Source organism: Camelus bactrianus, chromosome 17 (assembly GCF_048773025.1).
Source record: "Camelus bactrianus isolate YW-2024 breed Bactrian camel chromosome 17, ASM4877302v1, whole genome shotgun sequence".
NCBI lineage: Eukaryota > Metazoa > Chordata > Mammalia > Artiodactyla > Camelidae > Camelus > Camelus bactrianus.
The window spans coordinates 45371095-45388099 of NC_133555.1; the positions used below are offsets into that span (position 1 = coordinate 45371095).

A 17005-nucleotide genomic window follows, 5' to 3' on the forward strand; every position below is an offset into this window, starting at 1 on the left:
AGGAAGAGAAAGAAAAATACCATATGATATCACTCATACGTGGAATCTTAAAAAGAAAAAGACAAACGAACTTATTTACAAAACAGAAACAGACTCACAGACACAGAAAACAAACCTATGGTTACCGGAGGGGAAGGTGGAGGGAAGGGATAAGTTGGGAGTTTGAGATTTGCAGATACTAATATATAAAAAATAAACAAGTTTATACTGTATAGCACAGGGAACTATATTCAATATCTGGTAGTAATTTATGGTGAAAAAGAATCTGAAAACGAATATATGTATGTTCCTATATGACTGAAGCATTGTGCTGGACACCAGAAATTGACACAACATTGTAAACTGATTATACTTCAATAAAAATATATATATTTTAAAAAAGAAGAACGCTCTCTTACAAACTGGAGTAAGGGGTTGGCAAATTATTTTGGTAAAGGATCATATAGTAAATTTATTAGGGTCTGAATGACACAATCTCTATCACAACTACTCAACTCTGACACTGCAGTGTAGAAAGAGCCCTATGCAACACAGAAATGAATGGGTTTTGCTATGTTCCAATCAAACTTTATTTACAAAACCAGGTGGCAGGCTGGATTTGGACAGTGGGCTATCGTTTGCAAACTCCTGCAAATGTTCACTATAACATCGTTTATAGTAGCTTAAAGCTCAGAAGCGACCTACGTGCTCAAAAGTGAATGGTTAAGTAAAGAATATCCACTTAGATGATGGTACATATTATATACAATTATGAAGACTTCACAGCAGCAGAGACATGTTACTAAATACTAAATTTGGTAATTAAAAAATGAGAGGAAACAGAATCCATGGGTGTAATCAGTGCAAACTTCATATATACACTTAGACAAGAACCAAAACGGATCATCTGTAGAATTTGTGGCATGGTGGGCCTGTGGGTAAATTTTGCTTTTTATTTATTTTTGGATCCAATTATATTAATGTTGCTGAAATTATATCTGTGTAATAGCATAATTACAATATGCAACAATAAAAATAAAAGGCTACACCTATCAAACATCTTCAGTGGGAGACCCCAAAGAAACAGGTAAATTACCACACTCACTGCATCATTCATTCCTCCAGCAGTTTCCGTGAGACAGCCGACAGTGATGGGGAAATTGTCAAAACCTAACAGAACTGAGACTAACTCATTTCTGGGTCAACAGCGCTTCCATACTGAACCACTACCAAAGAGCCTATTTTGCGAACGGATCAAAAATTTTTTCACACTCTATGCCTTTGCACAGGCTGTTCCCTCCTTTAGAATGCTCCTCCTGCCTCCCCTTCCCACACTCAGGTCTCAGCCCAGAGGTTCCTACCCCAGGAAGGTCTGACCACAGGCTGGGGAGGACACCTGCTCCCTATGCTCACAGCATCCTCTGCCTCCTCCTGTGTCATCACCCTTGCGCTGACCACACTTCGCTGATTCAAAGATTCTCCTCCCTCACATTTTCACTCCTCTCCAGCCAGAGGCATAGCTACAAACTGCTGCCGGCCAGACCAGATGGCAGCTGTGGAGCAGGCACCACTGCCTGCCCCGTGCCGGCATCCAAACTTGGGAATGAACCTGCAACCTAGGAGACGCTACCCAGCAAGGTGATCACATAGACTAGAAGGAGAGGTAGAGAATTTCTCCGACAAGCGAAAACCAAAAGAAAATTGCAATACTAAAACTATCCTAGAAGAAATACTGAACAGCCTTCTCCAAATAGAAAAGCAAGAAGCTAAAGAAAAAAGACAGTCACATTTGGAAATGTGGTAACTACAATGATCAGCAAAAGAATAAACAAGAAGATGTAAAAGAGGACATCAGAATCATAAAATGTGGAGAGGGAGTAAGAAAATGTAGATTTTCTTTCTTTTTTTTAAAGAATGTTTGGTGGAGGGTGGGTAGAGCTCAGTGGTAAAACGCATGCTTAGCATGCACAAGGTCTTGGTTCAATCCCCACTGCCTCCAATAAGTTGAAAAAAAAAAATACTAATCACACACAGAAGAAAAAAAAAGAATGAGTTTGAGCCTATATGATTTCCAGTATGAAATAAACAAAAGGGTCCTACTATACAGCACAGGGAACTATATTCAGTATCTTGCAGTAATCTATAATAAAAAATATGGAAAAGAATATATACACGTATAATTGGCTCACTCTGCTGTACACTAGAGACTAACACAACATTGTAAATCATGAATACTTCCATTTAAAATAATTAATTATTAAAAAAAAAATCACCACCTTGGGAAGGGGTGTCAGCACAGGGAAGGAAATTCAGAGACCGGAGAGGAGCACTCTTTGAAGCCCTGAGAGATGCTGAGACAGCGAAACAGGCATGTTCAGCATCATTCCCAGAAGCGGAAGTCAAATGCCCGCTTCTGGGCCCAGCACCAGGGGCTTTTAGTCAGGGAATGTGGCACTGTTCACGCTCCTGAGGGGAAGAGAAGACAAGTGTGCAGAGACTTACAAAAGGATTCCTTAAAAGAAAAAGGAATTTAGAAGAGGAGGGCCGTTTTAGGAATATCTTAACCAAGTTATTTTCCTTCACCTATTTTCCTTTTAATGCACTCACAAGAGTATATCAAAATCTCCTTTTAGTAAAGTCGAAAAGAACTCCATGGGCATAAAATAAAAATTCTAAACAATAAGAGATTCGTGCCCTCATGTAGTTGACATTAGTGCCCCCCCCAGCGGTGCCTCAGGGGGCTGACACACGACACCTGCGCGGTGCCCAGGCTTCCTGCCCACGGGGGAAAGGTCAGATGTGCCGCGGGCACAGGGAGGCTCTAAACAGACGCCTGATGAAGTGAAGCACAGCCTCTGCGGGGCAAATGGCCCTGCCTCGGGCCGCACCAAGGTTTACCACTTGAGCCAGAAACAGAAATCCGAAAGTGCGCTCACCACGCCTGGTGGTCCATTCCCGCAGCCTGTAGTCCAACAGGGATGCTCCTACTCCACGCCTGCTGGGGTTGCCTTAAGTTAGCCTGTTCCAACAGCCGCCATGCTGGCAGACACGTCTCTCCTCCTTTGGAGTGTCTCTACCCTGGCACCCTGGCATCCGAACCCGCTGTTTTGACTGTGAGTCACTGGAAACCTGTCAACTCCACTAAATAAAAAAGAAAGGTGCTCACACGCAGTGCAGAACGGCATCTGTGAATGAAAAACACTATCCGCCGCATCGGTAAACAAAGGATGCTGTGGCCATCAAGTCACCAGCCTCCACTCTCACACCACCCCCTCCAGTGAGCAGAGGGAACTCGGGATGCAGACAAGCAGACAGCCCGGCCTCTAGTGCCACCCGCAACGGTGTCCCCTGAAGGGACTCAGGATGGGAAAGCCCTGGACAACTGGACACTGGCCCAAGACAGCTAGGTTCATGTCAGAGTAATGATTTCAATGAGCACAGACCTTTGTACCTTCCCATACACAGAAAAGTGATACATCCCTTAACTTAAGATACCTGGTTTTCTTTCATTAACAGTCATCTTTTGATGACTTTGTTGCAAAAACTTCGATGTATCTCGGCTCCTCGCCTGCCTCTGTGGAACAGTCTTTCAGAGCGATCTGAGAGGCTGCCTCCCGGGCTTGAGTCCTCAGAAATGTCCTCTTAGTAAAACACAGCTCTCAACTTACAGGCTGTGCTTTTTTTTTTTTCAGTGGAAAGAGACACATCTCTATCAGAGGTCTCCCTGTGGGCTCCTCTCTCTGGCCTACAGGCCTGAAGTTCCTGCCCCGGCCCCCCTGGTGCTCTTAGGGCCACTCCCAACACAGCATCGCCACTATCAGTGATGACCATTGTTGGGTCTTCTGAGGAAGAGCCTGGTCTCTCAAGCACTTCACCCAGGTGGACTTTTCCAAAAGGAATGCTGTTACCAGAGGCTTTGGCAAAGAAAATCTTCTTTCATTCAGTCAAAAAAACCCAAAAAAACCCAAAAAAACAAAACTCATGAGCGGTTTCTAAATTCCAGGCACCCTGTGGGGACCCCAACAGGGAGGTCACTGCCCTTCCGCACTTCGGGTCCTGGTGGTGAACACCCAGCACCACCGAGTAAAGAGAAGTGAGCAAGGGGGTTTCGGCTGAAGCAGCGCTGGGAAGAAAGCAGAAGAGGACAGGGTGATGGGGCGGTCAGGGTGGAGTTGGGGGACAGTTTAGATTCGGGGCGCTGGATGGCTGGGGAAGGGTCTTCAGAGGCAGGACAGGGAGCGGTCCAGCGGGGAAGCAGGCTGTCTCTAGAGCTTGTTTCTGTTTCTTATATTTAAATATGAAAAAGAGGGCCTTGGAGTCCTCAGTATACAGCTGACAGAAGAAAGAAAATCTTGCCTCTTAATTAAAAGCCTCCCACAGCAAGTGACAAAAAGCACTTCTGCTCTCATTCCAGGGGTGAGAACCAGCTGCGTGGCCACTGTGAAACCCAAGGCTGCAGGAAATGTCTGTGGCTACGCAGCTGTCAGCCAGAAACAGGTCTGCACCCTGGGAGATGGAGCACGGGGGCTAAATCCTCCCCTGAGCTCTGCATCTGACTGTGAATCAGAATTAGACGTGGAGCCTGAAGATGGCACTGAACAGCTGCCATCTCCTGAGAAAACATGGATGGATGAGGGGCTGCTTCTTATGGATAAACAAAGAAAGCCGTTTTTTGAGATGGAGGTAAAGATGCTGTGAAGTTTGTTGAAATGACAACAGAGGATTTAAAGTATTACGTGAACTTAATTGATAAAGCAGCGGCAGGGTCTGAGAGGACTGACTCCAGTTTTCAAAGAACTTCTGTGGGTCAAATGCTGTCAAACAGCACAGCATGCTTCAGAGTAATTTGTGAAAGGAAGAGTCAACTGAGGGGGGAGGTATAGCTCAGTGGTAGAGCGCATGCTTAGCAGGCACAAGGTCCTGGGTTCAATTCCCAGTGCCTCCACTAAAAAAACCCAAAAAACCCTGATTACCTCTCCCCCACTAAATAAATAAATTAACAAAAAATAGTAAATTAAAAAGTCAACTGATGTGACAAAGTTCACTGCTGTGTTTTAAGAAACTGCCACAGCCACCCCAGCCCCGAGCCACCACCACCCTGATCAGTCAGCAGCCATCAACTTTGAGGGAAGACCCTCCACCAGCAAAGATTATGCCTTGCTGAAGGATGATTAGCATTTTTTAGCAATAAAGTATTTTTTAAGTAAGGTATGTACTTTTTTTAGACCTAATGCTATCGCACACTTAATAGATTACAGTGTAGTGTAAACATGACTTTTATATGCCCTGGGAAACCGAAAAATCTGTCTCACTTTACTGTGAAACCAACTTTGTTGAGGTGGTCTGGAACTGAACCCACAATCTCTCCGAGTTCCACCTGTACAGGACTGATGTCACCATGAACTGTGACAGCAGACTTACTGTCAGCGACAGACACCCTCTGGGTTCAGGGGATGCGTGTTACTCTGCAGTTTCTCCTCTGCCCAAAGCAGCAGCCAGTACACAGGACACAGGCTCTAGAGCAGTGACACTTGGGGACCCTTGTAAAGCCAAGTCACATTATCAGTACAAGGGTCAGTGGTGCCTCTTTTACCTTTTCCAAGTGAAACTCACAACAGTACGTGTCGATAAGGCCCCCATCTCTGAATTCATTAGGTCCTTCCAAGGAGTGAAAAAAAGAAACGTCAAATTGTTTATACCACCATGACACTGCTTGTAATTCTTCCCTAAAAGGTTACAGGAATAATTTTGCTCCGTATTGACTTTATTTTTCATTCAGTAAACACTGATTTGTTTTCCTCTCCCCTTGTTTCAAATAGGAGTTGAAAAAAATAACAAAACTGTTAAGTGGACACCAAAAAGTAACATCAGAAGTCCTGTGCGATCTGTCAGGCCACTGCCTGGCATCGCAGATCCAGGGGGCGCCCAGGTAAGAACACTGATGCACCAGCTTTGCAGGTGGAAGGAGGCTGCCGTCAGGATTGCATGTCCCCAGAGTGCACCAGCTCAGAGCCTCGGCAGTGATCAGGCAGATGAGAAGCAATTCCAAAGGCTCCTGAGAGACACAAGCAGGCATTCCACTGGTGCCCTGCCCCATGGGGGTCCCTTTAACCGGGTCGGTGTATCTGTATCCCAGCTCCCCAGCTACCTGCAACCTTCTGCTAATGACCTCCCTCGGCGTGCTGGAGCCGTCTGGCTCAGAGGTCCCCAGGGGTTGATCTACTCTCCTCTCCGGTCTGGAGCCAATGAACGCCGGTATAAAAGCCCAGGTTCACTGCCTCAAAACAGGAGCATCTCTGCGATGCACCTCACTTTTCCGAGCTCCCCGCGAGGTCAGGCGGAGGCTAAACTTCTGAAACCCAACTGTCCAGTCCTTCTGCCCTTGACTGCTGCCCTCACTCAAGAAACCAGCTGCACAAGAACTGCCATGTCCAGCTCTGCTTTTAGGGAAGCTGACTTCAGCATAACATGGGATGGATGTTGGGAGATTCTAAGAAAAACACTGGTCACCCAGGTCTTCTCATTCCCTAGACTTTTCTGGTTCTTAACATCTTAAAGTTAAGTGGGAGACTAGAGCAGTGGAACCCTGAACACTCAACACTAAGAACAGTCTCTCAGTGACAATGGATGCGGAAGACTCCTGAAACCCTCTGGGAGAAGATCACAAGGTGATGTTTGAGAATTTGAAGTTACAGAACAGAAATAAAAAATCTCCAAGAGCAGGCAACATTTGGCCCAGGAATTCTACTTTTAGGAAATCCTCCTTCTTGTGCACACACAGAACTAGGTACAAGGGTATCCACTATGCCACTACGAGGTAACAAAAGATGGAAACAACCTGTCGACAGGGGACTGGTTAAGTGAATAACGTAAATCCATCCTCTGGGACATGACGCAGCTGTTAGAGAGAATGAGAACACTCTGAATGGATGTGGAATTATTTCCAAGATGGAAAGAAACTCCCCATGCAGTTTCCTCATCTGTAAGATGGGAACTGGGACACCTCTTAGGGATGTTGTCATGATGAGTGAGGTCTTGCATATAAAGCATTCAGCACCATGTTCAGAGCAAGAACCCAACAGATTTACCCCACAGGAATTCAGTGACATGTGACAGTAGCTCAGATAAAAACTGTGTTAACTGTTATTATAAAAATGGCCACCGTAACTCCTGCACTTCTGTGACCCCGCCTTTTCTTGCTGAACAGGAGCATGAGCACCAGACCTGATGCAGGAGGCACAGGCTTCTGCGAGTGTATGAGATGTCTACAGCTGCACGACAGATCACCACAAAGAAAGGGGCTTAGCACAACACTCATTCACCATCTCACAGTTCCCGCTGGTCAGGGTCTCACAAGGCTGCAGCCGAGATGTTGGCCAGTCTGGGGTTTTATCTGAGGCTTGGGGGTCCTCATCCAAGCTCATGTGTCATTGCAGCTGTAGGACTGAGGTCCCTATTTTCTGGCTGGCTGTCAGCTGAGGGCTGATTTCTAGACCTAGATGCTTACCATGTGGCCCTCTGCCAGGCTCTCTCCCAGCAAGGCAGTTTGCTTCTCCAGGGCCAGCAGGAGACTCTTTCCCTTTGGGAAGAACCCAGGACCCCTTTTAAGGACCATCGCCTGATTAGGTCAGGCCCACCTGGGCATAACATCCTCTTAACTCAGAATCGACAGATCTGGAACATTAATTACATGTGCAGCATCCTTTCACTGTGACATAGATCACAGCCATGGGAATGACACCCCATCACCTTTGCTATATTCTGTTGGTTAGAACCAGTCAGAGGTCCCACCCACACTCATGAGGCTGGAGTTATATAAGGTTGTGACTCATTAGGGGTCGCCCAAGAATGTGTCTGCCATAGTGGGCTGGCCTGGGAGCCTGTCTGCCACACAGTACCCCCTTGTGGCAAGGGGTTAGGTCTTGGCCACACCTAAGTTCAAATGCTGGCTCTAGAATTTAATGGAATTTCTGGACCTTGGGCAAGTTACAAATCCTCCTGGCCTTCATTCAACCAAAAGGAGGAGAAAAGAAATAACTAATAGAGCCACGAATGGTTAAACACAGGGAAACTGCATGTAAAATTGCCTGACATAATACAGTGAACAACCAAACCTCAGTTCTCCTCTCTGGAGGAACTTAGGACTTAAGCACAAGGATAAGACTAATAGTTTACCCTCAAGGCTTCCAGCCGCCCAGTGAGTAACACAGGAAATCCTCTCTGAACTACCACACACGCTGTCTGGTCTATACCCCAGGGAGGGGTTTTCCCCACTCCAGCTGATTTCATCTCTGGCAGAGGGTGAAAATGTCTTTACCACCTGCTGTCACACATCTCACAGCACCTCCTTTCAGATCTGCTACCCGCCTGCCCACCAATGAGCAGCCAAATGGATAAATTACGGTACAACTAAGTAATGGACTCGGATGTCCTTATCACAGCATCAATTTCAAATTTAACAGCATGGAAAAATACCCATGGCATACTGATAATGAAAAATAATGACCTCAAATAGTCCTTTTATGAGCTCAAGACCTGGACTCAAAACCCAGCCCCAAACTCACTCTTCATGGCTTTGTGCCTTTGGTTCCCTTATCTGTAAAATGCAGATAAGGGTGGAACCTACCTATCAGGACTGAACGAGGCAGAGGATGTCACCTAACAGGAACTCAATGCTATTATAAATTAAGTACCACTTTTATCATTTGAGAGAAAAAACTTAAAAAAAAAAAACTTCTTTATAAACAGCATTAGCATGGCTGCTACCTCCTTAGGGGAACAAAGAAAATCTAAGAGGTGGAAGTGGGTAAAAAGCTATGTAGGCCATGCTGTATTTAGTAACTCTCTCTGCTTCCCAGAAGGTCCAGTTTACTCTGTACCTGAAGGCATTTAATTTCTCCTCCTCCCCGCCCCTCCCTTCCCACTCCCTTCTGAAGGGACCGGCCTTGCTCCATCTCTAAAAATGAGGATGGTACTGCTCTTCTTTTTAGTTTCATTGCAATCCTTTCTGTGGGTAATGTGTAAACCATCTTACAGATAATTTCTCTCTTTATCAATCGATCTATCCTATCTAAAATAAAAAAAAGAAAAGAAAAAAGTGTGACTGCCCCAGGCAAAGGAAGAGCCTTGTCACTGCCACTGCTGATGACAGCACAAACCAGGTGAAAGGCTGTCTCTGCAGGAGGCTGGGAAGTCTGGGTGGGGAGGGGGCGGGATGGGGCTGAGCTGGGGGAGAGCGAGTGCTCCTCCCTCGGGAAGACCCGGGGCTGGAGGACCAGTAGCCGGTGCCAGGCCCTGAGCCAGGCTGCTGATGCCAGGAGTTGCTAAGGACCCCAGAGAGGAATGCCCGGGAGTGAGCAGCAGGCTAGGGAACCCTGAGCCAAACTGGAGACAAAGGAGGAGAGCGTGTGGCAGGCGGCAGGTCAGAGGGAGGATCCCGGCAGCACGCCAGGGGCCAGCAGGGCGGGCAGATGGCAGCGGAGGAAACAGATGGACGCCAGCAGCCGAGCAGGAAGCGCCAGCGCTGGGTGGGTGGACAGGGACTGGGAGGAAGGGAGCAGAGAGGAGGCCTTGCCTGACAGAACTGAAATCAATGCCCACACAGGGAGGCCTAGGAGTGCCCTGGAGGGTCTCTGGGACCCGCTGTGGTTTCTGTCCAGACTCACACGGGACACTGCCCATCAGTACCATCTCCTCTGGCCAGGGGTTCCCAGTCTGGGGACAGGTGGTTATTTGGGGGCCCTAGAGGGGAATTCTTGCAGGAACCCACCTGCTCTGCAGCCTGAATGAAGAAGGCCTCACACCCGTGTGGTACCGTCACCCTTCAAGTATACCAGAGCACGTAAAAGCATCACAAAATTGTCTAGCCCATCGAGCCACCATTCCTTTTCCTAAATACTACTGTGACTTAAATTATTACGATCACATCTGACTCCCTGAAATTTCTGGATAACAGGACACCTATTAATTTCTAGATGTTAACAAGTCTGGACAGCTGTTTAATGCCACCACACTCAGATGGGTGAGAAGCACTCCACTCCTCCGTGAAAGGTTGCGGCCGTTGGTGCTGAGGATGTATCTCTGCCTTTGTACCCCAGGACTTCACCACAAGGGAGTTCATCACAGCCTTGTTTGCGAGAAGGCAGGCCTGGGAGTCCCCTGAGCCACTAAAAGGGGGAGGGGGGCAGGTTACATGGACTACGGTACATTGGGACCAAGGTACATTCACGACTGGGTACAAACACCCTATAAAAACCAAACTGCAGGGGAGGGTGTAGCTCAGTGGTAGAGTGAATGCCTAGCATGTGCAAGGTCCTGGGTTCAATCCCCAGTACCTCCATTAAAAAAAATTAATAAATCTAATTGCAATCCTCCCCCAAAAAACAAGCTGCAAATGAACATTAAATGACATTCATTCATCACATATTAAGCAAAAACAAACAAAAATCTTACAAACTGTATAGTACCATCCTACTTTTGTAAAAACAAAATCAAACCAACACCAGCAAGTTATATACATCTACTATGAAATAGCATAAAACTTTACTTTCAATATTAATCTCAGGGGAGAGGGAGATTGTTTTCTTCTTCCTCTTTCCCAAAGTTTCTACAATGAACAAGTATTACTTCCGTTATTGAGAACAAAGCCCATAACTTATGTCTTCTTGTTTGTATTTGTTTGACCACTGAGGGACAGCAGTTTCTTGTTCTTGCATCAGGACTGCGTTGGGGTCACAACACAGAGTACTAACCACTATACCATCACGGCCTGGGTTGGGGTCAAAGAATCTTGACAGGGAGGTTCTTGGCTGCCCTTAACTCTCAGCTGCCAGGAAACAGGACATGGGCGTGCAGGTTGCACTTGGGAACCAAACCGGTGCTCCCCTCTCCAGAGAGATCTAAAACAGAACACAGAGGGGTGGGCCATTCTGGACGATGCTGGCTCGTTCTCCACTCAGAGGTCTGCTCACAGTTCCATCAGAAGCTGCCATCCCCCACAGCCTAGTTCCATTAGGGGTCTGGGCTGTGAACACCCACATGAAGTCCATACTTGCCCCAGCTTCCTAGAACGTCTTTAGGGTGCTCTCTCCTGCCAGAAAACTCAGGCACTGCCCCAGACTCGCACACCCACTCAGGTTCCACTCAGCCTGGACAGGCTCCTTCTGCCGTTATTTCAGACAACACATCTCTTTATGATAATAAGTATTTGCAATGCCCTGTTAACTATATTGAAATGTGTAACATGTTTAGCAAACATGATCCTAATCTTTGTGACAACCAAAAAAAGTTTCCACAAAGTTCTAAGATGCTCCCTAGGGAGCCGTACAGCCCCGGGGTGAGAACCACCACTTCAATGGTGGGCTCATACTGACATGATGCTTCCATGATAATCTCAGGATAAGGACCATATCCTCAAGACGATCTGGCAGATCTTGGAGGGGAGGTCTAATCTTTGCCTGTTTCCCCAGACTCATCCACACCTCTTCCAGCCTTGTTCCCTCCCCTCCAACCACTGTCAATACTCCTTCCTCTGGTCTCAGAGCCACTGTCTGTGCTCTTCCTTCTGGTAACACTGTTCCCTCATCCTTCACATATCCCTTTCTCACCTCCCAGACAGGGCAGACCCCCTAGCTACTTCTCTATGGTACTGTGGCCCTCTCTTTCCCAGGTTTTGTCCCAGTTTATAATTTTATATGTATAGTCATTTGACTAACGTTTACTTTCCCCATTAGAGCATAACAGGGGCTGAACCATCTAGTTTATCCTTCTTTCCACACTGCGTCGCATAAAATAGGTGCTCCATATTTACTCAGTAAATAAAGGAACCTTCTGGAACACACTTAGACTTCCATCTTTACTGCTTATGACACTACATGCTGATTCCCCTTCGATGTGATGCTTCTGCAGAAGTCACAGCCTCTGCCGAAAGGATCTGTCTTGTTAACGGCTGTGTTGTGCTCCCCACGGCCCGCTGGGACAGCGCTAGGAACAGAGCGGACGCTCGGTGAGTCTACCTTGGCTGAGTGGAACCCGAGGGGGCGCGTGAGTCTGGGGGCAGTGCTTGAGTTTTCTGGCAGGAGAGCGCATCCCAAAGACCCTTCTAACTGTCGGGATGGGAAGGTTAAGGACTGCTCACAATTAGTTCCCATCTTGCTCCCTCTCCTTCCTTCCACCACCCCTAGCACATCCCTCACCTCCAACTTAACATGCATACTGAGTGAAGGCCCCTTAAAGGGCACCCCCAACCCAACACACCCCACCCATCTCTCCAGAGTCAACTCAGATGTCACCTTCCTCTTCCCTCCATCCTTCCTGCCTTATGTGGGCAACCACAGAGCTTTCATCTCCCCGACCAGGCAGCCGGGGGACTTGTCTGTGTCCACAGTAGAACCACAGACTTCTAGAGGGCAAGGGCTTTGTCACAGCCAACTGTTTCTGCAGAAACAGAGGGGAACATGGCACTCCTAAACATCTGCCGAACAAGCAAACTGATGAGGTGGGGTGGTGGAGCCTGGGCAAGGGCCTCTGGAGCCCTGTAGAGCCCAGGGCAGCATCTCCTACTCAGGCCCCTTGGGTGATGCCCGGAGACCCGGCTCTTCAGCTCAGACTCTGTGAGCTTCCAGAAGGACACTCCTTCCTCGAGCAGTGGACTTGGGGGGACCCCAGGGGCAATTCTGGAAGTGGAGCTTCGGCCCTCCCACACCCAGCTGCTTCATGCAGAGTATTTCCCCCCTCTCGCCCCGCCCTCAACTCTTCCTCTATTTCTTAACAGCTTTACTGAGATACAAATCACACATCTGAAGCGTACAATCTAACAGTTTTTAGTACATTCCAAGTTGTGCAACCATCACCACAATCAATTTCAGGACATTTCTATTACCCCAAAAGAGACCCCTTTTCCCCAACCCCCCAGCCCTAAGCAACCACTAATCCACTTTCTGTTGCTGTAAATTTGCCTATTCTGGATTTTTCACACGAGTGCAATCACACACTGTGTGGTCCTTTGTGTCTGGCTGCTTTCACCAAGCATCACGTTTTCAGGGTTCATCCCCGTGGTAGCCTGTGTCAGTCCTTCATTCCTTTCTCTGCTGAATAACATCCCACTGTATGGATGGACAACATTTTACTTATCTATCCTCAGCTGACGGACATTTGGTTGACTTCCACTTTGTGACTATTATGCACAACACTGCTATGAGCCCTCACGTCTAAGTTTTTGCGTGGACATGTTTTCGTCTCTCTGGGGTATATAACTAGGGGTGGAACTGGCCTATCACACGTCAACTTTACGTGTAACAGTTTGAGGAACTGCCAGACTGTATGCCGAGGTGCACACCCTTTCACACCCCCACGGCCAGTGTATGAGGGTCCTGACTGCACCACACCCTCCACATCCCTGCTGCTTGTTATTACGTCTTTCGCACTGGCACCATCCTAGTGGGTGTGAAGTGGTCTATCGCGATGGCTTTGATTTCCCCAGATCTATTAACAAGCAGCAACTCTGGGGTCCTTTGGGGACATGAGGCCAGTCAGGCCTGGGATGGCCCCACTGCTGCCGACACTGTGTGACATTAGTAGCTCAAACTTGCAGCCAGCTTCCTCATTTGTCAAACATGTTAGTTCACTGGATTCTTAAAAACATTTGTTGACACAATACAGTGAGTACTGCATTAAAGCAAGACACAATTTTTTTGGTTTCCCAGTGCATATAAGTTATGTTTACACTGTACTATTAAATGTGCAATAGCATTGTCTAAAAAAACAAAATACACACCTTAATTCAAAAATACTTTATTGCTAAAAAATGGTAACCATCATCCGAGCCTCCAGCGAGTCACAGTAGCAGTAACGTCAAAAACTACTGGTCACAGACCACCATAACAAACATAATAGTGAGAAAGTTTTAAATATTGCCAAACTTGTCAAAATGTGACAGAGACACCAAGAGAGCAGATCCTGTTGGGAAAAAACGGCGCCAATCAACTTGCTCAATGCAGGGTTGCCACAAACCTTCAATTTGTAAAAAACGTGGTACCTCGAAGTACAATAAAGTGAAGCACAAAAATTCCTAGCACGTTAAGAACAAGAGGAGGGCTCAAACAACGTAGCTATTAACAACGATGAAAAAAAAACCCAGTGCCTTAGGACCTACACTGTGACTGTGTCTCTTACAGAGAAAGGCCAAAGAAACTAAACCATAGGGGCCACACGATTTTAAGGATTCATTAAAATTACACATCAAGTACCAACATTCTCTTAGAAACTCACTTTCTTCCCATTTTCTCACTTTCTCATTTTCTGGTAGTGGGGGACCCAGGCGAGACCCAAAGAAAGGAAACTTCTCCAAGGGAACAGCCTTTTCAATGACTCGAGGTAGTGTGTAACAGGTCCGCTGGTCAGACATTGAGGATGCTTTATGGGACATTTAGGACAAAAAGGGCAGCCTGTTTAGGATGCAAATGAAACATCAGTGGTCAAAATCAGAGACTCATGAATAGAATGCCCAGAGGGCAACACTATTTTAGCTGCTTCTGCCCTTCCCAATGTTAAAACTTGGCTAGGCCAGTATTTTCCAGCAAAGAGGCCAAGAGTACATCAAATGCCCAAGCAGATGCCCCAGAAAAGAGGAGGAGGAGAATGGGGAGGAGTTGGACAAGGGGCCCAAGCAGACTGAACAGTCACTCTGTTGTAATATAACCATTCTGCCATGGCAACTTCACTCCCAGGGATCTGCTCAAGCCAGCCTGCAGCCGCAGGGGGGCACCCAGGGAGGAAGAAGGTGTAAGAATCCTCTGGGCATAGGGAGAAGCAATTCTCCAAGTCTTTGCAACAACAAGTCCATCACTGACACCTGCAACTTGGCACAAGGGCCACAGGTAAGAGGCTAGTTTAGGAGGCTGAAATGGAGACTTCTCCATGACCTTTGTCCAACAAATTCATTCAGCTCCTGATATGTCTTCCAATGCTCAGGTAGGGCCTGCCCCCACCTGCACCCACATTTTTTTAAGGATAGGGATATAGGCTGGTCCCTTTGTAGCCTGTACCAAACAAAACAAAACAAAACACAACACAGCCTTGGTCAAAACCAACACTGTTCAGCATGATTCTTTTCTGTTGTTAGTAGCTATAACGCCTCTACTTCCTAATTTTTGGTCCATCTACACGCTCTTCTTGGAGGAAAGGGAACTCAGCCCCCTGCCCGCCAAGGTCTGACTCAAGCAGAAAACCAGAGCCTCCTCTACACACTCAGCATCAATCCTTGTCCAGCCCGGGCCGGCTTGCATTGGTAGTCGGTTCCGGACCCACATCCATTCCCCTACACCTCCTTTCAAATCTACCACTTCCCCCCTCTACCATTCTGGCTGCAAACATTACAATAAGTGGAGTCACAGACAGCCCAGACCAGTTTCAAAACATATCAAACAAATGGGAAAGGTGTTGAACATTTAACAATTGTAAGGAATTAAAAAATGGGAAGGGAGAAGAGAGTGAGGAACAGGAAGCAGGCCCCAGCAGCGCGGGTCGCGCTCAGCGCCCAGGCCTTCGTCCTGCCCGGCTCCACAGTGACCCCCGTTCCCGAGACTCCGGCTCCCCCCAGCCGGCCTTCCTCAGTGACCCCCGCCGTCCCGCAGCCCCGAGACCCCGCCCTCCCTCGGAACTTGAGGGGCAGGGCCCGGGACGGCTGCCTCAAGGGTCCTAGCGCTTTCTCCCACCGTGAACGCCGGGCCTTAGACCCCGCGCTCGGGCGCAGCTGCGCCGGGAGCAGGAAGCCCTGCGGCGCGGGGCTCGGGGGAAGAGGCGGCGGCGGCGGCGGCGGCGGGGGGAGGTGGGGTTCGGCTGCCTGAGGGCCGCCGCCCGGGCGCTCTTCACCCGCTGCTCGGGTCCGGGGCGGCGCGGCCGGAGAGGAGGAAGGAAGACGCCAAGGAACTTTGGCGGTGGTTTCGGTCACAGGCGGGCGGGGCCCGCCGAGCGGCTGGAAAAACTTGGGACCCCGGCGCGCGCCCGCGGGAGGAGGCCAGGTGCGGCTGAGTTCCAGCGCGGGGGCTGCCCGCACGCGCAGCTCGCCCGAGGAAGCCCCCTCCAACTTGACCCGGGCGGCGCGGTCCCCGCCCGGGGTGCGACGCTCCGGCCGCGGGCGCGTCCCCCCACCCCGACCCTGCCCTCGGGGGCCACCCCGTGCGACCCCGGCCCGCGCCCGGGCCTCTCTTACCATCTGCGCCACTTTCAGCATTGCCCCCTGGGTGCGGGGGTAGAAGGGGTCCAGCAGCCCCTCGGAGGAGCTCCCGCCCGGCGGCCCAGCGCCGGCTCCGGGTCCGGGGGCGCTGCCGCTGCTGCACGTGGTGCGGACGAGCCCGGCTCCGTGCGACATCGCGCGGCCCCTACCCCCGGGCCGCCTCCTCCGGCCGAGGCCGAAGGCCAAATGCCGAGGGGCGGGGTGGGGCCGCGGGGGGCGGGTTCCGGGGCGGGGCGCACGCGCCCAGGGGCTGCGCAGGTGACGCCCACCCGGCCTCGGCGGGACCCGGCTGGGGAGGGACGGCCCGCGCGCTCCGGAAAGGGACGGCAACCCACGCCCTCGGGCAGGCGCGGAAGTTGGGCTGGAGGGAGGAGGGAAACCGACGCCCTGGACCGTGGCCTTTCCGAGGTGGGCAAGGCCGGGGCACAGCTGGGTCCGAGCCTCCTGGGATTTGGTGTGGGTGCAGCTGCGGATGTGTGCTAAGGGAACTTGAGTGAAGATAACTCACATACACCGAAATGCCCAAACCTTCCGTGTTCAGCTCCATTAACTGTTCTGTGTGTGAATGTACACCTGTGTGCCCACCACCTACAGCAACAGAACGTGCCGATACCCCCAAAGTTCCCTCGGGCTCCTTTCCCACTTTCTGTCACTATGGATTCGTGTTCCCTGTTCTTGGGCTTGACATACTTGAAATAACACGGACTATCTCATTTGTGTCTGCCTTCTTTCACTCAACACATGGAGATTAATCCTGTTATACCCAATAAAGCTGCGGTGAACATTCTGGTG

The 17005-nt window shown here is 49.2% G+C and overlaps 1 protein-coding gene across 2 annotated transcripts in view; it reads right to left on the reverse strand.

The window, feature by feature from the left end:
- The window catches only part of CMTM7 (CKLF like MARVEL transmembrane domain containing 7), a 44756-nt gene extending 28234 nt beyond the window's left edge, over positions 1-16522 (reverse strand). The window contains exon 1 of one of the 2 annotated variants that reach the window (XM_074345348.1): positions 16190-16522. In XM_074345348.1, coding sequence (XP_074201449.1) covers positions 16190-16348 — 159 coding nt within the window. In that variant the 5' untranslated portion in view covers positions 16349-16522. The remainder of the gene's footprint in view (positions 1-16189) is intronic. The other variant, XM_074345347.1, reaches the window with a different exon arrangement.
- Between the last annotated feature and the right edge of the window lie 483 nt (positions 16523-17005).